The sequence below is a fragment of the Papaver somniferum genome, chromosome 11 (genome assembly GCF_003573695.1).
Source record: "Papaver somniferum cultivar HN1 chromosome 11, ASM357369v1, whole genome shotgun sequence".
NCBI classification, from domain to species: domain Eukaryota; kingdom Viridiplantae; phylum Streptophyta; class Magnoliopsida; order Ranunculales; family Papaveraceae; genus Papaver; species Papaver somniferum.
In genome coordinates this window covers 54,052,113-54,072,673 of record NC_039368.1, presented here as the reverse complement: position 1 = coordinate 54,072,673, position 20,561 = coordinate 54,052,113, and the positions used below count along the sequence as shown (strand labels likewise).

General features: G+C 35.4%; 3 protein-coding genes across 5 annotated transcripts; 2 read left to right on the top strand and 1 right to left on the bottom strand.

Moving 5' to 3' along the window:
• The first annotated feature begins 3,438 nt into the window (after nt 1-3,438).
• Nucleotides 3,439-6,256, top strand: LOC113320341 (metal tolerance protein 4-like). Its single transcript, XM_026568254.1, has 7 exons — nt 3,439-3,816; nt 4,056-4,231; nt 4,458-4,656; nt 4,943-5,121; nt 5,219-5,369; nt 5,455-5,588; nt 5,665-6,256. The coding sequence occupies exons 1-7, from the start codon at nt 3,600-3,602 to the stop codon at nt 5,845-5,847; spliced, it is 1,239 nt and encodes a 412-aa protein (XP_026424039.1). The 5' UTR covers nt 3,439-3,599; the 3' UTR covers nt 5,848-6,256.
• Nucleotides 6,257-11,644: 5,388 nt separating this feature from the next.
• Nucleotides 11,645-13,975, top strand: LOC113322678 (50S ribosomal protein L7/L12-like). 3 transcript variants are annotated; one of them, XM_026570816.1, is made up of 2 exons: nt 11,645-12,389; nt 13,542-13,975. In XM_026570816.1, exon 1 carries the CDS (start codon nt 11,753-11,755, stop codon nt 12,383-12,385), a length of 633 nt encoding a protein of 210 aa, XP_026426601.1. In that variant the 5' UTR covers nt 11,645-11,752; the 3' UTR covers nt 12,386-12,389; nt 13,542-13,975. The 3 variants fall into 3 exon arrangements, with proteins under 3 accessions (XP_026426601.1, XP_026426604.1, XP_026426602.1); XM_026570819.1 differs by lacking the exon at nt 13,542-13,975 and adding an exon at nt 13,284-13,535; XM_026570817.1 differs by lacking the exon at nt 13,542-13,975 and adding an exon at nt 12,882-13,271.
• An 18-nt stretch (nt 13,976-13,993) lies between these two features.
• On the bottom strand, nt 13,994-15,927 carry LOC113322679 (protein PHOTOSYSTEM I ASSEMBLY 2, chloroplastic-like). The gene is made up of 5 exons (XM_026570820.1): nt 15,792-15,927; nt 15,413-15,510; nt 14,902-15,070; nt 14,448-14,540; nt 13,994-14,300 (listed from the first exon to the last, which is right to left on the bottom strand). The coding sequence occupies exons 1-5, from the start codon at nt 15,877-15,879 to the stop codon at nt 14,170-14,172; spliced, it is 579 nt and encodes a 192-aa protein (XP_026426605.1). The 5' UTR covers nt 15,880-15,927; the 3' UTR covers nt 13,994-14,169.
• Nucleotides 15,928-20,561: the final 4,634 nt, after the last annotated feature.

Here is a 20,561-nt window from a genome sequence, read left to right as displayed (position 1 = left end):
TTTGATGACATTTCTCTCTTGAACTCATTGATCACCTTAAGGGAGTTGCCAGTCAAAAATAGATCATCTACATAGACTGCAATCACAAGAAGCGTTCCCTTTTCTTCTCTTCTGTATACTGATGTTTCTTTAGAGCACTTAACAAATCTGATTTCTCTTAAGATTTGATCTAACTTTGTATTCCAGGCTCGAGGAGCTTGTCTTAGACCATATAGAGCTTTTGATAACTTATAAACCTTATGCTCTTGTCCTTTTACTTCAAAACCTTCTGGTTGTTCAACATACACATCTTCTCGCAATTCACCATGTAAGAATGTTGTCTTAACGTCTAAGTGGTGAATTTCCCATGAGTTTGATGCTGCCTCTGGCTTATCAACTAGAAACCAAGTCTTGTTTCTGTTGATTGAAATAATTTCTTCTCTACATGCTTGTGTCCATTTAGTCGAGAACTTTTCTTCCTGAAAATTCCTTGGTTCATCATTAACAGAAAGTAGCATAATCTCACATTCTTCTACAGCTTGAAGAACATAATCCTCCATATACTGTGGATTTTGTATCTGTCTTGTTGATTTTCGCAGTGGAATGGGTTGAGTTATTTCATCGATCTCCTCTTCATCTTCTTCTTCTTCTACTTCTTCGTTATTCTCAGTGTTTTCATTATTCTCTTCTTCTTCTTGATTAACATCATTGTTTCCATTGGTATTGATGATTATGGGTCCTTCGCCTTCATCAGTTACTTGACCCCATCTCATGCGAAACATTCCTGGATCCCTACTTGGTCCATCATTAGTTTCTTTCCAGTTCCAGTTTTCTTTTTCATCGAATACCACATCTCGACTCACTATTACTCTTTTCTTTGTTGGATTGAATAATCTGTAAGCTTTGGATCCAGGCTCAATTCCTATATTCACAAGAGTCTAAGATCGATCATCCAGTTTCTTAAGAGTTGCAGAATCAACTTTTTCGTATGCTTTGCAACCAAACACTCTTAAATGATATATGTTTGGTTTTCTCTTTCGCAAACTTTCATATGGAGTCATGTATTTCAGAGCTTTCGTAGGTATCCTGTTTATTAGGTATGTGGAGTGTCGTACAGCTTCTCCCTATAGATAATTAGGTACCTGCATAGCCTTTAAAGAACTTCTTGTCATCTCCATTAGAGTCCTGTTTCTCCTCTCCACCACTCCGTTTTGTTGTGGTAGCCCTCGAACCATCTTGTTTAGAGACATAGTTTTTAAGGTTCTGAAACTTATGTGTCCTAACCTTGTGTGCCACTTCCATGTCTGATCTTCCAGCCTCATATTCAGACACAATGGCCTTCCAATCATGAGACTTATCTTGTAGAGTCTATCCTGTGAGCGTGAGACTCTAACTAAAAGTCTTCCACTTGGGTCATGAACTGTTAGATAATCTTGTCGCATTTTAACATCACATCCAACTTTTGTAGCTTGTCCTAAACTTAGAATGTTGCTTTCTAAGTTTGGGATGAAGTAGATGTTTGTTACAAGCTTCTGTTCTCCGGTCTTGCTCTGAAATAGAATTGATCCTTTCCCTTCAATTTCTACAGAAGATCCATCCCCAAACTTCACTTGTCCTTTGATTTTCTCATTGAGTTCAGAAAAGTAATGTCTCTTACCGGTCATGTGATTGCTGGCTCCATTATCTAAATACCAGATTCCTTCTTCTCCATCCTTTGATTCGTAGTTCTTTGTATTAGTTTCCCTTCGTTTAAGAATACAACTTCGTGCATGAAAAGAGTTGTATCTGCTTCCCTTGTTTCATTTTTGTTTGTTTCTTCCATATTTTGTATTCTTTCAGCGCATACAGAGGAGAAGTGTCCTGGTTTATCACATCTCTAACAAATAATGTTTGATCTATCCTTCTTTTCTTTCCCTTGGTTTTGATCATTCTGACTTGTTTTTCTATCTTGTGAGTTAAACCTTCCTCCCCTTCCTCGGCCTCTGTTTCCTCTACCACCTCTTCTACGACCTCTTCCTCTTGTCGCAGAGTTTTGTTGGTAAGAGTTTGTGTACAAGAGTTTTCCTTGAGTTTCTTCATTGTTTTCTTCATCAAGGATTCTTTCTTCATATGCTTTCAATCTTCCAATTATATCTTCATAGCTAGTCTTCTTTAAATCTAAGACTTGTTCGAGAGAAGCTATGATATGAATATACTTGGATCTTGGTAAACTATTGAGAAACTTCTTTACCAGTTTATCTTCATCAATGGATTGTCCAAGTGACGCAGCTTTTGAGGCTATCTCTGATAGCTTTCCTGCAAAGCTATCAATAGTATCGGTATCTTTCATCTTCATTCTTTCAAATTCAGACATTAAGGTTTGCAGACGGGCTTCTTTAACTCGATCAGCTCCGAGAATACGTGCCTTTATTGCATCCCAAATTTTCTTTGAAGTTTCTTGTTCACCAACTTGTAGAACAAGACATTCTGGTATTGCTTGAAAGAGTAATCCAATGGCAACATTGTTTTTGTCTGGGTCCAATGTACCTGGATCAATTGTTTCCCAAACTTTGTAGATTTTCATCAGTACCTTCATTCTCATGGCCCATACTGTGTAGTTTGTGGCGTTGAGGATTGGAACTTGTATTGATGGTGGCGTGAACTGTTTTGCACCCAGAATGGTGGTTTCGTTTGCCATGGCTCAGAAACAAGCTCTGATACCAATTAATGACAACTGCAAGATGAAACTTAGCTTATATAAAGACAACTCTCTTTATTAATGTTTAGAAAATCTCTCAAAACTAAACACAAGCTCTAATCTTGCTCATATGATCAACCACAACTTTGGTGATCATATATATATAGAACTATGAATTTCTTTTCCTAGTCCTATTACCTTATTACATGTCTTTCCTTTTCTTAGAACTAGATGACTTCTAATTCCCTTAGGATTACATCAATTTCCTAATCTTGTCCTAACCAGCTTGTTAGTGAAATCTATGTTGAAGTTTAACCAACATCAATGACTTGCATGTTTTTTTCTCTTCCACCTGCAATAATTCTAGCTTGAACATGGTGACCCATAGAATCAAATTGCACCCAAGAGCAATTGAAGCTAGACACCTAGTGAGTCTGCAATGATTGAAGAAGCAAGTATTGTGCAACAGTTTAAGCTCTAGACAGAAGCAGCATACATCAAAATCCGACTAAGACCTGTCAGATATTAAGTTTGGTCCCCTCCCCAGTCACCAATAGAAAGCCCTCTTTACGGCCTTGTTCAATGGCATTTCAGGCGTCACGAGAGAGTCAAGGCAAAGTACAGTTGTTGTCTATTCCGTAATTGGCTGTGAAAAAACAAAAAACAGACCAAGTCAAATTTGTAAGGCTTGAAACTGATCGGTTAATAATAATACGTCACCGTCTATAATGATTATTCAATAAAACCTTTGGCAACATAATATAACATATGCTATACATACCTCCTACTGCACGATTCAGTTAAGAATCATTTCCCATTCTGTTCCTCTTTTTTCATTTGCTTGGTTTAGAGCTAATGGAGTTGGTTCTTCACCTGAGTTGATCCTTCCTGGAGTTTTGTTCAGGAATCTTTGGGAGAAGAGAGAAGTTCGTGTTTTCGAGGAATGGAGAGAGTTAATGGGGAAGCTAAAACGCCATTGTTGGTGGAAACAGGGTTAGAATCTGTAATTACAGGAGGAGGAAAGTTACTCATTAGGCGTGATTCGGTGAATTCACTTGGAAGGGATTTTGTATCTAAATTACCTCATAAAGTCAGGTCTGGTGTTGATCCTGAGACCCCTTTTAACATCGACATCTCTAAAACTCTTGGTCTCATCGAAGGTACGGCTTTAATCCTTGTTAGAATCTCGATGTGATTTTATTTTTTTTAATTAGTTCAAGCCAATATGATTAAGGTTTTAAATTTTTGGAATTTAGACATTGTATGCTCTTATTCAGTTGATATTTTACAAGATTGTGCATGTAAATCTTTTGTTCAAGGTCTGTTCAGAAGAATTCCACCTGAGCCTCTATGTTCTTTCATTTATGAAACTTAAAAGCTCTGGACCTTGGCTTTGCAGGAGAGAAGGATTATTATGAGAGACAATTTGCTACTTTGAGGTCATTCGAAGAAGTTGATTCCATAGGCATATCAAACAGTAGTGATGATGAGGATCACCATAATGTGGAAGAGCACCAACACGAAAAGGCTATGATGATCTCCAATTATGCAAATATTATCTTGTTGGCATTTAAGGTGATCTCACTATAACTATTTCTTTATAATGTCCTTTTGCTATGTCAGCAACTATGATACTGGTAAACTAACCTTATGGCCGGCCTACTTGGTTAGTTGTGTCGTTCAACTGTGCGATTGCTACTGCTCATAAGTCACCATATCTAATTCTAGGCCACTTCCAATGCCCTCATAAGTCTGAAATCAGGGTTGTCAATGAAAGACTAACATGTATTATGAACTGTAGATATTTGCAACAATAAGAAGTGGATCCTTAGCTATTGCTGCTTCAACTCTAGATTCATTGCTAGATCTAATGGCTGGGGGTATTCTTTGGTTCACTCATGTGTCAATGAAAAACATAAACATTTACAAATATCCAATTGGAAAATTGCGGGTACAACCAGTTGGAATTATTGTTTTTGCTGCTATAATGGCCACCCTTGGTACGTATGTTCTACTCTTACAAGAAGATATAAGTGTTGGTTTTTCATCTGTTATGTCTCTTGTGTTAGGACATTAGATGTCTACATTTGACCTACTACAACAGACACATGTGGACATCTATTGTCCAGCATAATTCTTACTGAGTAACATAAACTTAGGTTATGCTAAAGTCAACAACACAACTCAACAAAGATTTACGCTGAAACGTTCATGTGTTCACAGATGTGGTTATTATTATTTTACCTAAAACGGCATAGTGATTTCGTTCTTTCACAATGTTTACAGGGTTTCAAGTATTGATTCAAGCAGTAGAGCAACTAATAAAAAATGAACCATCAAAACATATGAACTCAGAACAATTGTTGTGGTTATACTCAATTATGTTGTCTGCAACTGCCATAAAACTTATTCTATGGTTTTATTGTAGAAGTTCGGGAAACCAAATTGTTCGTGCTTATGCAGAGGTTTTCTTAACTACTTACCACTCCCCGAATTTATCACTGCTTGTTTGTGACAATGAAAATAAACTTTTCTAATTTCACATTCATGTTCACTATCCAGGATCACTATTTTGACGTGGTTACAAATATAGTCGGTTTAGTTGCTGCTGTCCTTGGTGATAAGTTTTATTGGTGGATTGACCCTGTTGGTGCTCTTATTCTGGCAATACATACTATCACAAATTGGTCTAGAACTGTTATGGAAAATGCAGGTAAACTATTGATTTTCTTTTTTGTAATGACCTCATATGTTATCTTATCAGTTTATTATACCAAGTCTGTTCTTGAACACTGCAGTGTCATTGGTGGGGCAAACAGCACCACCCGAAATGTTGCAAAAATTGACATATCTCGTCATTAGGCATCACCCTCAAATCAAACGTGTTGACACCGTCCGAGCCTACACGTTTGGCGTTCTTTACTTTGTAGAGGTTAGCAACTTAGATGTATTAGTATAACAAAAATGTGCATACATAGCTTGATGCTAACTTTTGAAATAATTTATAGGTTGATATTGAGTTGCCAGAGGATTTACCATTGAAAGAAGCTCATGCTATTGGAGAGTCGTTACAAATCAAAATTGAGGAACTGCCTGAAGTTGAACGAGCGTTTGTCCATCTTGACTTTGAGTGCGATCATAAGCCAGAGCACTCTGTTCCTAGTAGGCTACCCGATAGCAGTCCTCGTTAATTGATGAGGCGCGTATGTTGTGAATTAGTCGAGAATTACATGTGCAAGTGTAACAGCAACTCATATCTTTGTGTACTTTACTCAATAAAGAAAGAACCCTCGTTTGGGGTCACCATTCAACTCGGAGACCACCGTATACGGACACTATGAAGTAAAGGTTGGTGATACTTGAATCATTTTCAGATTTTAGGATAACTGTATATCATAGACCAGCTATTGGCCCCTATTATTATTCTGTTAAGGGCAATCCCCTGTTATGTCTGGTTAGCCCTTATCCTAGTTAGTCATTTACTAGTGTTATTTTTAATTATTCTCTTCACATGTTCATGAACGAGAAGAGCATCTCCGATAGTGGGTGTAAAAAATTCTTCGTGGAAGTTTAATTAAAACTTTTATTTAGAAGATTTTACACATATATTATATATATATAGGATCCCATGGTTAAAAAATTATTTCCAATAGTGAAGGATTTAAATAATTCTTAGAATATTTTATATGATAAAATCTTAACTTTTTTTTAAAATTATTCGTGCACGGCTTTGGTTGGTACTCCCAATTAGGATTCTTAACTGTTTATTTTTATTTTAACTAATTTCTAAAAAATAAAATAATTGAAAATATGATGTGGAGGTGCAAGTGAAGGTGTAAATAAAACTTTTTTTCAACACCTTCATATTTATTTTCTCATCCCTCCTAGTTTGTAGGATCCAACCATATTAGAGATGGATTTATATTAATAGATGGTCTAAAATCCTACATGTCATGAAAAACAAAAGTTTCATCCTCTATTGGAGATGCTCTAAGAGTGTCAGCATACTCTAGTTGTGGTTATGAATCATCCAAGCGAAACCTTATCCTCCTCTCAGCCTTGCTATTCATCCACTCTTCATCTCCTCCTTCTTCTATCTTTCCCTTCTCATCCATAATCTTCTTTTGTTTCCCTTATCTTAGAGTAGATTTGAATGCATTTGTGGTATAGATCGCTACAAGTGGTATCAAAGCCCTCATCCTGAGAGACTTCCATGGTTAATAGAGCTGCTCTAAACGGTTTGATCAAGTGGATCAATGAGTTACCACAGTTATAGAAGGAAGTTACTAACAACCAGAACGAGTTAACCAAGACTAATGAAGCTTTTTAATCTGAAGATTGAATTCCTTTATAGACATCCAACACCTGAGTTTAAAGAAGAGTTGAGATCTATGATTACAAATGACATACAAGCCATGATATCAAATTTCCTAGACGGATCTAACCGACCACAAGGTCAACAACGTTGATACAGATAAAAGCGTCAAACTTGACAAAATTTTACAGCGGAATCAAAATAGAATAAACGGACCTAGAATAAATAGGGTAGAATTGATAGAAATTAGTTGATCTTCACGGAGATATCCTGAAATCTACGGGTTTATCTAAACCTCGTAAATTCACTAGAATAACAACTATATATATGGTTTATCTAGAACGCTGTAATTGGGGATATGGAAACTAACTGCGGGATATGATAATAAGACAAAATAGGAATTTAAATATTAAATCAGAATCACCCCCTAACCATGTATTTAACTAGTTTCTAATGCACTAATCATGTTTAGTGGTTAATTATAATTAGTCAAGTTCGGTCAGCATCCCTTAACAAAATTTTGTAACCGTAAAATTGTTTATATCCAACTTGCATATATGTTTGATAATGTGGTACTTAAATCTGTGTTTATCTCACTTAATATTCAGCCGTCTCTAATACTCTTTCTGTTAGGGTTTAGTTTTTACTCAAGGGAAAAAATATCACGTATTCAGGTTTTCCTAATGTATAGTATATCCTAACGATTCTTCAAGAGTGAAGAACCATGTTCGATGGAAGGTTTTGGTTGAGTATACCATATCCACTCAAGAAGTGTATTTATATATCTTGATTATCAAGACTAAAAAATAACATCAACCAATTAAACTAACGACATGGACGTACAAAAGATTTCAAAAGTGAAATACTAATCCAATCTCTACTTAATCCTGTTAAATTGAAGTTGTGAGAATTTAAAGATCCAATGCATAATTACTTTGACTTTGTTAGAGCACGGTTCGGTTGAACTCGCAAGCGTTGCTATCTCAAGCTTGTTTGTCAAGTTTAGTTGATCAAAACTTATATACTTAATTTCTAGTCTACCTATAGCTATGTCTCGGATTAGGATAGAATGTGTAGTTGAGCTTTAGATTTCACGACGTTCATCGATTGAAGACGAAGATCTACCGAGGAGAGCATGGAGGAACTTCATCAACAAAAGGTATGTGGAGACTAAAAATTGTCTATCACTCAGAAGTCTATTCTATTCTATCTTCTAATGAGACTAAATCTTATAGCTATATAGACTTTTACATTATACACATTTGATATTTGGAGCTGAGTTTATCTCGCATATCTATTTCTTGAAATATGTGTTGGAAGCTTTTTTCTTTAACTATGTTCATCATTATCTTTGACGAGTTTAGTTGGAGACAATTTATTTGTCGGAAACTAAATATTAAGTCAACAGATGATCATGTGAAAATTTCCTTGAAACATCTTACATGATTTTTGTGAGACAATTATTTGATGTCGACTTGGAAAGTTTCGTATTGATCATTCGATCACTTGAAAATTACTTGAAGCTAATGTATGTGTGAGACATCCATTGTCGTCTTCTAAGGATGTTTCAATGATTGAAATGGGACTTTAGAATAATTAACCATGTCCGGATACAACACGGTATGCATACCTAGTATGTGAACGGTTTTACCTGAGTTGGGTTCGGGACGGCTGTTCGCACACCTGGTTTGCGAACGGCTGGACATTCCAAGGTACAGAGTTGTTGTTTGCGTACCTGGTTTGCGAACACAGTGGTTAAGTTCTAAAATCGTTAAGTATGATTCTCATACTCATGAACTTAAACGTTTATGAATTAAGGAATGCAATCTTTGCAAATCGTGGGTTAATGTTCATGAACTTGTATAAGTACTTTGTACGATTACAAATCAATCCGATTTTGTTTCAATTTTTTCATATGTATTTCTATGAGATAGTGAACAATTGAACAACTCTATTTGAAACACAATTAGATTCACTCGGTTATCTTTCATGATTGATTGATCATCTTATTTGATCTAGAAGTGTTAGATGAATGTGGTTAAGTCAAAAGTGTTCATATGGATAACTTAGGTTAACTCATCACATGAAGATTCTTCGGGAGTATAAAACTGGATTATTAATTGGTTCATGTTCACCTTGATTTATCAAAAGACGGAACAAAAACCGAATAAAGAATAAACATATCTGTGGGAGACGGATTTGCTTATAAGTTCGACGTTAGGTCGTAGAAACTCTTAGTTGTCGGTGAGATCAGCTAAGGGAATCAAGTGCGCGGAATCCGGAGTGGTTATAGAGGCGTAAGGAACGCGACTGTATCTTAATCGGTGTGAGACTTGGTTAGGGCTCGACTACATTTCAGTCTGAATTTAACTTGTGGTAGGATAGTGTCTGTTGTGGATTAATACAATGTGGTGTTCAAAACTGGACTAGGTCCCGGGGTTTTTCTGCATTTGTGGTTTCCTCGTTAACATAATATCTGGTGTCTGTGTTATTTCTTTTCCGCATTATATTTGTTTATATAATTAAAATACAACAGGTTGTGCGTAGTTCAATTAGTTGATAAATTCGACCTTATTTGTTGGATATAACTTGATTGACACTTGGGCATCCGTCTTTGGTACCATCCAAGTTATTTCTCATATCAATCATGCTCACGGATTTCTATATGTTTGGTTTGCTGATTGCATTGAGAAATAGAGATAAAGCTCTTTGATATATCTCTTGATTGAGATCGCTTTAAGTTGGTGCTCTCGAAATTATATTGGAGTTTAGTCTATACAGATTGCTTAACGAAATATTGGGTGTGGTTGTTTAACCCCTGCTTTTTCAATTGGTATCAGATCAGGCAAACACGTAAATACCTCATAAGTTTGTGTTTGTAGCAATCTGACTCTATGGACAGAAGCGATATCTCTATAAACGTACCGCCAGTCTTCGATGGCTCGGATCATTTATGGTGGAAAATTGTGTGTGTGCCTTTGTATACCATCTTGTCTTATATAGTCGAAGACTTTTTCACCAGATGAAGATCTTGACAACTCAGTCTCACTGATCATAAGACAGTTTAGAGATCTTCTTTTGAAGAGAAGTAAACGGTTCATCAGAGATAAACCCAGGTCATCATTCAAACCTCATGACCGTTCCCCTCCTAAAAATAGGGACACCGTCTACACTGATGATGAGGATATGCCATAGTGCTTCAAGTGTAAACGTTTTGGTGATTTTGCTAATGAGTGTCCAAATCGTAGAAAATACACTAGGAACAAAGGTCTTGCTGTAACTCTTGATGAAATATCTGATCACTATGATTCAAATGAAGATGAAAAGTTAAGTGTTGCACTCCTTGGTGAAAATATTGATTTTGATAATTGTAGCAATGCGTACATCAATCTTGATATCCTACCGGGAGAAACTTCTTCAACCACTTTGGAGGATAAAATGGATTTTTCCATGTCTATTGAAAATTCTATCTCACATGTTTCAGGTACCTCAATTTGTTTAGCAACATGCTCATCTATGGTGTCTGAACCGTCCTCCACATTGACATGTTCTTATTGTACTCTTAAGAGTCATGAACTCTATAAGTGTTTCAAGTAAAAACATAAAATAAGATATGTCAACAAACTTCAACGGAGAGCAAATCGATTAGCAAACAAGCTCAAACTTGTTCAGAAGTCGAATTCATCTGAAGTACTGTATGTAAACTCTAATCGTCTCCGAAGAAGTTAATTTCTAAAGAAAAAGTTAGATCTCTACAGAAAAGAACAAGGTTTATACATTTTGTGAAAAAGGGTATTAAGAATTCCGTACAAGAAGTGTACGGTGGACAAATTATTGTTCTTTTCTGGGATCAGATTATTGTTCACCCCAAGAATTTGCTTAGTAAAGAAACAAATAATAATATGTAAAAACCGTTATAACAACGTTATTAGAGCCGTCAATTCCGTTTTCACGCACATTATAACCATTATATAGGAATTTTTGATCATAATTCTTTTTCATTTTCTATTTAACCGTTATAACACTCGTTATTTTAATTAATATACTCCCTCCGTCCCTAATTAGTTGAGTCATTTGTAGTTTGCACAATTATTAAGGCAAGGAAAGAAGAGGAGTATGTTTAAGTATTTTTTACAAGTATGCCCTTATGGATAATAACTTGTAAAACTTCGAAATGATATATCTCTTAAACTATAGCACGGTTTTTCGTAAACTTAATACCGTTGAAAAGTATTTTAAAACACTTGCGTAACGAATATAAACATGACTGTCAAATTATATATATTTCTTATAGTAACAATAATCTATTAAAAGGGTAGTTTTAGGAATATCCCCTTAATTAGTGAAATGGCTCATCTATTTATGGGACAAAATTTAAAACCAAATAGCTCAACTAATTAGGGACTGAGGAAGTATAGAAAAACATGTTTTTTCCCTAAATAACGCGTATTATGCCCAAAACATGAGTGATAAACGACATTAGAATAATCGCGCTTAGTGACGATGACGCGAGCCTTCACCAGTTATTCAAACCTTGCTCCATTGGATTGCTAGGAAACGAAAAAAAAAAAATCGGCGTCCCTTTTGATTTTGGTCAACGAAAATGGACCGATTTAGTCCCATGTGGATAGCAAAATTTATATTCCCAGCCATCACCGGAACCAAAACAAAGATAAAAACTAGGGTTCCCATTCTCACCTTCATCGTCCCTCATTATAAACCTTCATAACTTATACTCCCATCCTTCCACTGTGATTCTAGATCACTATCAATAAATAAGTATGATTTCGAGATTATCTCTTCTTCGTTGCTCAAATGGATTCAACAAATTCTCGATTCCAATCACATCAAAACCCTCCATTATGGGTTTTCTTACAAGACAGTTCAGTCTCCCAGCTAGACAAGAAGGAGAAGAAGAGTTAGAAATGATCGATCAAAGAAGACTTCCAGCTGATTACGATCCATCAAATTTCGATCCAACTGAACATCGTAGTCCACCTTCTGACCGTGTTTTTAATCTCGTTGATGAAGTTTCTGGACTCACATTACTAGAAATTTCACAACTTTCATCGATTATAATGAAGAAATTAGGTATGAAAGAAGCACCTGTAGTTGGGGTTATGAAACCTGGGACTGTTGGAGTGATGAAAATGAAATCACCTTCAGCAGCATCTGCTAAGGAGGAAAACAAACCTGAAAAGACTGTATTTGAATTGAAATTAGAAGCATTTGAGGCTGCTTCGAAGATTAAGGTTATTAAAGAGGTTAGAAGTTTTACTGATTTAGGTTTAAAGGAAGCTAAAGATTTAGTGGAGAAGACTCCGACGGTGATAAAAGCAGGTGTTACCAAAGAAGAAGGCAAGCAGATTATCGAGAAAATGAAAGCTCTTGGTGCTAAAGTCATCATGGAATAAAAAGGTTTTTCTTTCAATCCTTTTGAATTTTTGGGCTTTGACAATGTTTTGTTTATCATTAACTTGTAGAATTTGATTATAGAAATTTTCCTTGGAGATAAAAATGCACCAGATGTGCTGTATGTTGATTCTTAGCTGAGATTTTGAGATTTTGGCATTGTCTATGGAATTTGCATTGAGATGCTCTTACATTTCAATTCCTAAAGTTTTCTTATTAGCACTGTGAAGTTAACACAACTTGAGATTCCATTGTAGGGTTTGAGCATCATTAAAAGCCGTTAATTAGGGATCAATCTAAGGTGTAGGAAATTGAGCTACAAAAGTTTTGAACTTTTGTTTATAAAACTTGAAACTGAATAAATCCTGTCATCTGTTTGAATTTCGATTAATCTGAATTTGAATAAACCATGTAGTCTGTCTAGATTGAAACCACAAGTACTTTTATATACAAGGACTTCGAATTTCCAACAAATCTTACTCATGGCTGTCGCTGCAGCTATAATTCTGTTTTGATGTTACTCTTGGAAGAATAACTGTCTTTGCTACCACCAGCCTAGTCATTCTTATGTGCATAGAATCTCGGCACCAAAATCTGGAATCAGGAAACATGGGATACTACGAAGAATCACAAACTTCACTTGGAAATACTGTTTTGAAAGTCTCTCGACAGCTTGTGAACTCAACTCTATCATTCAACATTTGGATGTAAGGTGCAAAATCTGCTAAGACAATGCAGAAATAAAATTGTTTGCTAAGATTTGTCACTGCGGCTATAATTCTATTTAGATGCCAATCCTGCTTTAAAGTTGTCTTATTTCTTTTACCTTTACCATGGAGTTGTTTGAGTGGCAATTTACTCCTCATACTCATATTGTTCAAGACCTGGTTTTCACCTTAGAATTGTGCCTGGAGCTTGCTGGCATTACCTTGTGGTTCTTGTGGAAATAAAGGTCTGACTTGGTTTTATGTGGTAAGGCTCCAGATCTAAATTGTACTATAGATAAAAAGATTGGCATTGATTTGAGTTTGAGAAGTCTAAAACCATCATGCTCACTGTTGGTTGCAACTTGCAACACTCATCTTTCCTGAACAAGTGCTTCTATCATAAAATCTTCAAAATCATGTGGAATTGAACTAAACTATTGAGATAATGCAGGTAGTATGGTTGCAGAACCATTAGATGACCAGCCAACTCAACTGAACATGCAGAGTGTTTTGCAGCACTGGAGGTTGTATCTTGGGCCTAGACTAAAAGCCAGCTCCTGCACATACAAATTGTAGGTGATACCAAGGTGGTCATGGAAAAGCTTAAGTGGTCTATCTAATTTAGCCGAGTGGTAAAACAAACCGTTTTTGGTTTTTTGGATAGAACAATACACCCATTGGAGCAACTGTAATTTTTTGATAAAAGCATCTTGTTATAAGGGAGTGGAATAACTTACAAGTAAACTCTCCAAGTAACCTAGAAATATTGACAGCAACATAACATGGCTAGGTGAACCTGGATTCATTGAATTTATTTATTTTTATCTCTACATGAAGTTGTATGTGCTGAAGCTTCTTAATAATAAATCCTTTGGTTTTCCTATCCATGAACTCAGTCAGATGTTTTCCAACGGAACAAAGTATATAGTTACCAATCATGACAAAAGTATAATCTGTTAGTAAATACATGGATGATATGTAATGTGCCAAAATTTACTTTCTTTACCATCCAGTTCTCAAGTATGTTTACAAGTTTATACTGGTAAATAACTCAGGGTTCAACTTTATGGATCCAACTACTAGGAACCTGGCAATAACCGTCCATTGTGCATTTTATCGAGCAATTCCTTGGCATTGGGTCTGCGCAGTAATCCCCTATTATCAGGCACACCTGTTCCTAGACAAACTGGACACACAAGTTTCCCCCTACCTGCAGAAGACATGGACAACCAGGTAAACCTTAGGACAGCACCTGAATGATCTGACAAACAGATTCCAGAGCGAAGGTGAAGAAATGGAGAATGACTACTCCAAGTTTTGTCAGAATATTCATTTTTATTATGGAAAGAGGACATACCATAACAATTTGGACATTCAGTAAATTCATAAACATCTTTAGCCCTTTTTCTATTGAGAGCTTTCCATTTTCCTGTACCACCACACATGTCACCTAAAAGCACAGAACAGTAGAGGATTACAAGCCTTCTCCAAGCTAATTGTTAATGTGGCTTAAGAAGCTCGATGAAAATCCAACATCAAAATTATGATTGGGTTCTACACATTATGTAAGGGTTACTTTGACGTATCAGGTGTAATTGAGCATCTAATGGGAATGATCAACTGAAGGCGCCATAGAAGATAAGAGTGCAATTTCTTGTGAAGTCGCACAAAATTTCAGAATGCAAATGAAAGGTTTGCTAGGTTTTCAATGATTTCTATAGTGTGGAAGGAAAGGGGTAGTTGTATATTACGAAATGCAAATCAAACAGACGGAAAATGACGGTACTGAAAACTGAAAACCATATACTTACAGATAATGGCACCACTACCGCCACAATTGCGACATCCAGGTCTGTCTAGTCCTTCCACAGCGCTAACCTTGGGTACAATTACGTAACTGCCGGCAGTGCTTATCAAAGCTAGATTACAACATGCTGACGCAATAAAATTACGCCGAGAAGCTGATGCTTGTTGCTCTTTCTGCAGTAGAAAAGGTAGTTAATACTTGAGGTAAAAAGGGAAGTGTTCATCAAAAGTATTATAACTAGACACTTTGTCAGATTAGGTTTCAGAGGGCATATCAAATTTAAGAACCAAGGAAACAGGATTCTATATTATAAAAGATAAACCTTTTGAGATTCATCTGTGCATGTATTATAATTATCAAAGGATTTCCTTCTTCAGACTCAGTCTGTGGTGCATACTTATCTTTGAGGCAAAATTAAAAGACCCTCTATCTCATTCAGTATATACTTGTCCATTTACTAAGACGGGGCAAGTAGTGGGAGTTAGTAAAGGGAGTGGGATATTCTAACTTTTCACCTTAAGTTGTTCTACTGAAGGTTCTTCATCTCCATGATTGCAGCTCCTCTCTTCCAGACTAGCTCGTGCATGAAACCCAATTGACTTGGCATTATTATCTGCAAAAACAATTATCATTTTCTAGTCTCCATCCATTTCTGTTATCAGCTATCAACTTACCATTAAGGTAACAGAAATTATAACATTATTTTGACATTTGATGATTTAATTCGACTACGACAACAAAATCACAACCATAGTTTGAAATTATAAAGCTCGGGTTTTTCAATTGAAACCAAGGAAGGCAAAGAAATCTTCTCTTCTGCCAGACAGATATCAAATGAACATATATCATTGAATTTCATTTGAAGCAGTTGAGAGAGAGAGAGAGAACACTTACAGGTCTTAGAAGTGGAAGTTCCAGAAAGAGAGATCAGGTGAGAGGGAATGGTTGAAGCCGAAAAAGAAGAGAGATGCTGAGAAGCCATTTCTCAGTCGAACCTCTCTTACCTCCTACTCTCGTTCATTTTCGTACATACAAGTTTATATTATCATTGCCAAAAGATAATTCTGGTCAGAAGGGTGGTGTAGGGTCCAGCTCCACCGATTAAACTAGGGAGAAGCATTTGTTACAAAAATCTTGTGGTAAGAATCTGCAAGAGGGGAGGGTGAAGAATCTGGACTGTTTAGTAAAAGCTTCATATTTAACCAACTGGGCTTAGTCCCATGGTATTCTAATCTAGCATCTAGATTGGAAGTTTACGTAGCTAGGACAACCTCCTAAGTCCTATGGTAGGTCTAATCTAGCATATTAGATGCGCTGAATCATTCATCGAAAAGTAGATTTAGGAAGCTGCGCTGAATCATTCAACGAAAAGTAGATTTAGGTTGCGCTGAATGGTTCATCGCAATCAATCTCAGCCGTCGTATCAAAAAATAAATCTAGATGCGCTGAACCATTCCGTGAAAAGGTGATTTTGATTGCGTTGAACCATTCAGCACAACTGTCTCGCTACTAGTCCTCATACGAGCAATTGATAGGAGAGACAATTAATGTTAACACATAGACCACTTTTTTTTTTCGGAACTGCAACACCTTTTGGCTAAGGATATGCTAGTTAATAGGAAATGTACCGTAATATAATGGCGACAGAAAATTACCCGTGTAATTAATAGGGAAATGGCATATCCATGCATTAGGATCTTAATACAATTGTTACAAAATCTTGTCAATTGTTTCGTTAAATAGAGGATGTACTTTTTATATCCTAGTAACTATCTCATTACGTGGTTTTGGGCATTTTTTTTTGTTGTTGTTCTTTTTGTTTTGGTTTTGGATTTTTAGCCCTGCTGATTGTATCAAAAGAAGAAAAAAAAGTTATCTCATCATTTGGGTAATTTTAAATTCCGTTAAACTGAAACCATCATTGATAGAACTTAGACATTGTTGTACTCATAGACGGTAAAAATAACCAACAAAATTACTAAGATGGTGCTCGGATACGAGAAGCCGAAGTCAAACCCAGAAGAAAAAACATTTTGTTTCACAAAAAGTTAAATTTTTTACTTATAGAATCATTTTGAGATTGTGCACCCAAACTAACTTCTGACTTTTTTGCTCCTAGAAGTCGAAAAATAACTTGTTGAATGGTATCCTAACAGACTCTAGGTAATCAGATATATCGAAATTCGCCCTACCGTGGTGTTGATGATCTTACTTGCGACATGTCTCTCAGGATATAACGATCTTTCTTCTGTGAATAGAAGTTACTCCAAACTTAGTGTTTTTCTATTGCTCTCTCTCTCTATTTCTCTCTCAATACGATGACCACAATGGGTGTCAGTGAAATCAGATTGTGTTGTTTGTTTTTCTTGTTTTTAGAATGAATCATGGATGGGGTTTATATACAAGATTAGCGACTCTTAAAACAAAACAAACAGTCTCTTCATAGAACGTCGCATCCTTTAGGAGAGTTAATACAGCCCTTCGCAATTTAATGGTTTCAACTTTCTTTTTTATTTAATGCGAAAGAGAGACGCATCATCATCGATGAATTAAGCGGAAGACATTTTGTTTATCCTCCTCAACCTCCTAATAAATGAAGTCGGGGTACATAATTCTATAACTTTGAAACCTTAAAAGTTCTAGCATGTCTGTCTATTTTATTTGTCGGCATATTTACATTTTTTTCTAATAAATCTAAAAGACAATCATGGTAAAGTTTTAGCAATTTCTATGATATCTGACAAGGTTGGATGATTCCGCCAAATAGTATTTTTGACATTTTCATTTTCATTAATATTAGACATCGCCTTCTTTGAATCCATCCAAAAGCATATACTCATACTGGTTAACTTTTTGTCCCATAACATAACACACCACAGAGTACCACTATTTGATTCTCTACACTTATGTATCTATCTGCATATCCACATTTGGCATGTTCAAATCCACCTGCACAATTTCTGAGAGTTATACATATGCCATAATAATTTGAAGGAGATTTATAAAATACATCACAATTAACAAAATAATCTTATTTAAAGGAATCCATGACACGAGATTCTCATGTAAGTTATTATAGTTGGAATGTAACTGCATCCTAATATGTTTCTTGTATCTAGATTCTGAATTTTTCGGATAATTTCAACTGAATTATATGCTTGGTATTATGAAACACACAACAACGTACATCTTTCTTTTCATGTTTCCCACATTGCGATTGCCATTCTGACCATTCACTTTTCCTCAAAGGGTGTTTCTTCAAACTTGATCCAGTCATTGATTGATGATCCATAATATTCAATAAATTTTTCAGTTCCAGGGATAGTGTTCTAGATAGCTCTAGAGAAAGAGCACTTGACAAAGATGTGTTTATTGGTTTCCAGTACTCCTCCATCACATACCTTGCAATTATCTCCTCCAATTTGTTAATTAGAAGGAGTAATATCAGTAATGTGCCTTATAAAACTAGAATCAAGTAAGAGTTCTCTCATGAATTTTGAAAGTATAAGGGATATGGGAAATACTGCATGAGGTGCTATGGGCACAACGAAGAGGATATCGACCTTGAATCTCCATTTTCCTTAGCATTTGAATGAAAGTTGTACTCCCAAATTCCCAATAGAGCTAAAATCCCCGACTGAAAAATAACTAGTGAACTCATAAATGGATGATGATGTTATCTTAAGAATATTGGAATAAATTGATCTCAAAAGAAATAAGGCATTAATTCAACTTGAAAAGTAGCAATGTGGCATGACAAGGAACCAGAGAGATTTCAAGCCTGGGAGTTTCATCTATGAGATATGACTTTGAGAGAAGTATTATCTAACAACACTAAATTTAAGTAGAGAAAATTATCACCTTCATGGGAAAGTCCCTACACCATTTCACAAAAGATGGGGAGAGCATCGTATAAATTAAGGAACAAACTTAGTGAAGAGTTCGGTTATCAATATAATATTTATCACCTGAAAAAAATACTATCAGTGAAGCCATGAGCTTTGGATTTCGAAACCCACACCTCATGAAAGAGTATGAAGTTTTAGTTTCCCTTGGGAAGAGAAAAAATATTCAAACATGTTATTTTTATCTTTTATATTTGTAATGAGGAAAAACCTGAAGAATTCAGCTACTACTTTTATTTTTTATCTGTAAGCTAGAAATTTTCAATTTATATTAATCTAGTGACCGCTCAACGAAAATATTTATCGCTTTGACTTAGAAGTATTTATTAGGCATTCTCCACCCTAATCAAGTATCTTTTTCAAAGAATTAATTTAATTAAATCTCGAAAAAATTGACTTTCGAATAGTCGATCAACATGCAATATGGGAGAAGAAAAAAACCAAATAAATGGTTGTCCAGGTCTCAAGACCAAAAGCTTGTAGCTACAGATCTCCACCGGTGACATACCAAGCCGGGGTAAGACCAACCCGTTAATATATCCGGGCCAATAACTAGACAACGCATAATGGTACATTGGACAAAAAACATATAGATAATACCTAGCATAACACCACTGCAGGTGATAACATGTAATTCCTAGTAGAGATACAACAATGCTCAATACACATTACAACAATAAAAGAAGATACGGCAAAATAAGAGCATATAATCTTGAGCATAAACTTTGAAAAAGAACAAGGTGGAAAAATACCAAAAATAATTGGTGATTAAATATTAAAGTAATAATAAAGTTAAGCCACAGAATAAAGTTAAGTCATGAAAGTTATCATTATCACCTAAATATTCAAGTAAAGAAAAGTAACAGTTGGACCAGATTCTCTAGTCCAAATAAGGAAAAATAAGCCTAAGAAAATGTTTTATCTGAAAACAAGGTAAAACTAACTCACAACCCAAAAACAAAAAATCAAAAGAGTGCAAATGTGACAAAATGAAGCATCGTACTGACAAAATAATATACCCTAAATGTCTCATAGTAAAACATAAGAGTGAAAATACAAAATAACTAAAAAAAGGCGTACTAAAAAACATGGAGCTGAGGTATTATCTTTATCTCGATTCAAAATACATAAGAAGGAACTTCATATTCGAGAGGAGAGAAGGGAAACATGAAAACCTTCAATTGCTTCAAGAGCTGAGGTACTAAAAACTAGGGTTTCTTCGGCTGAACCGTTGGGCCTAGTTAGAAATTCGGGGTACGGGGAGAAGTTTGAGACGACAAATGTATGAGTATTATACAGATTCGTGCAATTTGTATTTTGTCAAAAAGTCGGTCAACGGTTCTAATTCGATAGTAGTTCGGAACGGCATACATACGTGTATAATTCGTTTTTGAAATATAAATACGACAACCAAAATTCTGCATGCATATATAATAAATTGATAAGTATTATGACCTTATGAGTCTAATTTTTATATATTTATATGACTTATAAGGTGGAAAAAATCAATATTTTAACATGATTATGTAACAATAAGTAACCAATTAAATTGTATAAATTAGTAAGTAACCAATTAAATTGTATAAATTTATTATATAACAAGTATGTGTTCATCCAAACAAAAACTAACATAAAAAAAAAGTGGTTAGATGAATATTATAGGAAACTATAACCTAATATCTGTATTTTAAATATAAAATATATAGAAACTAAATCAAAAAAATCAACACACAGAATAATGTTAGATGGTTGGACATGT

Bases quoted from the DNA above. Each gene is read 5' to 3' on its own strand.
- LOC113322679 (XM_026570820.1), bottom strand. From the start codon at position 15,879: ATGGCTTCTCAGCATCTCTCTTCTTTTTCGGCTTCAACCATTCCCTCT. The intron at 15,511-15,791 runs GTAAGTGTTCTC...TTGTTTTTGCAG, and splicing joins AACTTCCACTTCTAAGACCT to ATAATAATGCCAAGTCAATT. The intron at 15,071-15,412 runs GTGAAAAGTTAG...TTTCTACTGCAG, and splicing joins CTTCAGTAGAACAACTTAAG to AAAGAGCAACAAGCATCAGC.
- LOC113322678 (XM_026570816.1), top strand. From the start codon at position 11,753: ATGATTTCGAGATTATCTCTTCTTCGTTGCTCAAATGGATTCAACAAA.
- LOC113320341 (XM_026568254.1), top strand. From the start codon at position 3,600: ATGGAGAGAGTTAATGGGGAAGCTAAAACGCCATTGTTGGTGGAAACA. The intron at 3,817-4,055 runs GTACGGCTTTAA...TTGGCTTTGCAG, and splicing joins AACTCTTGGTCTCATCGAAG to GAGAGAAGGATTATTATGAG. The intron at 4,657-4,942 runs GTACGTATGTTC...CAATGTTTACAG, and splicing joins TGCTATAATGGCCACCCTTG to GGTTTCAAGTATTGATTCAA.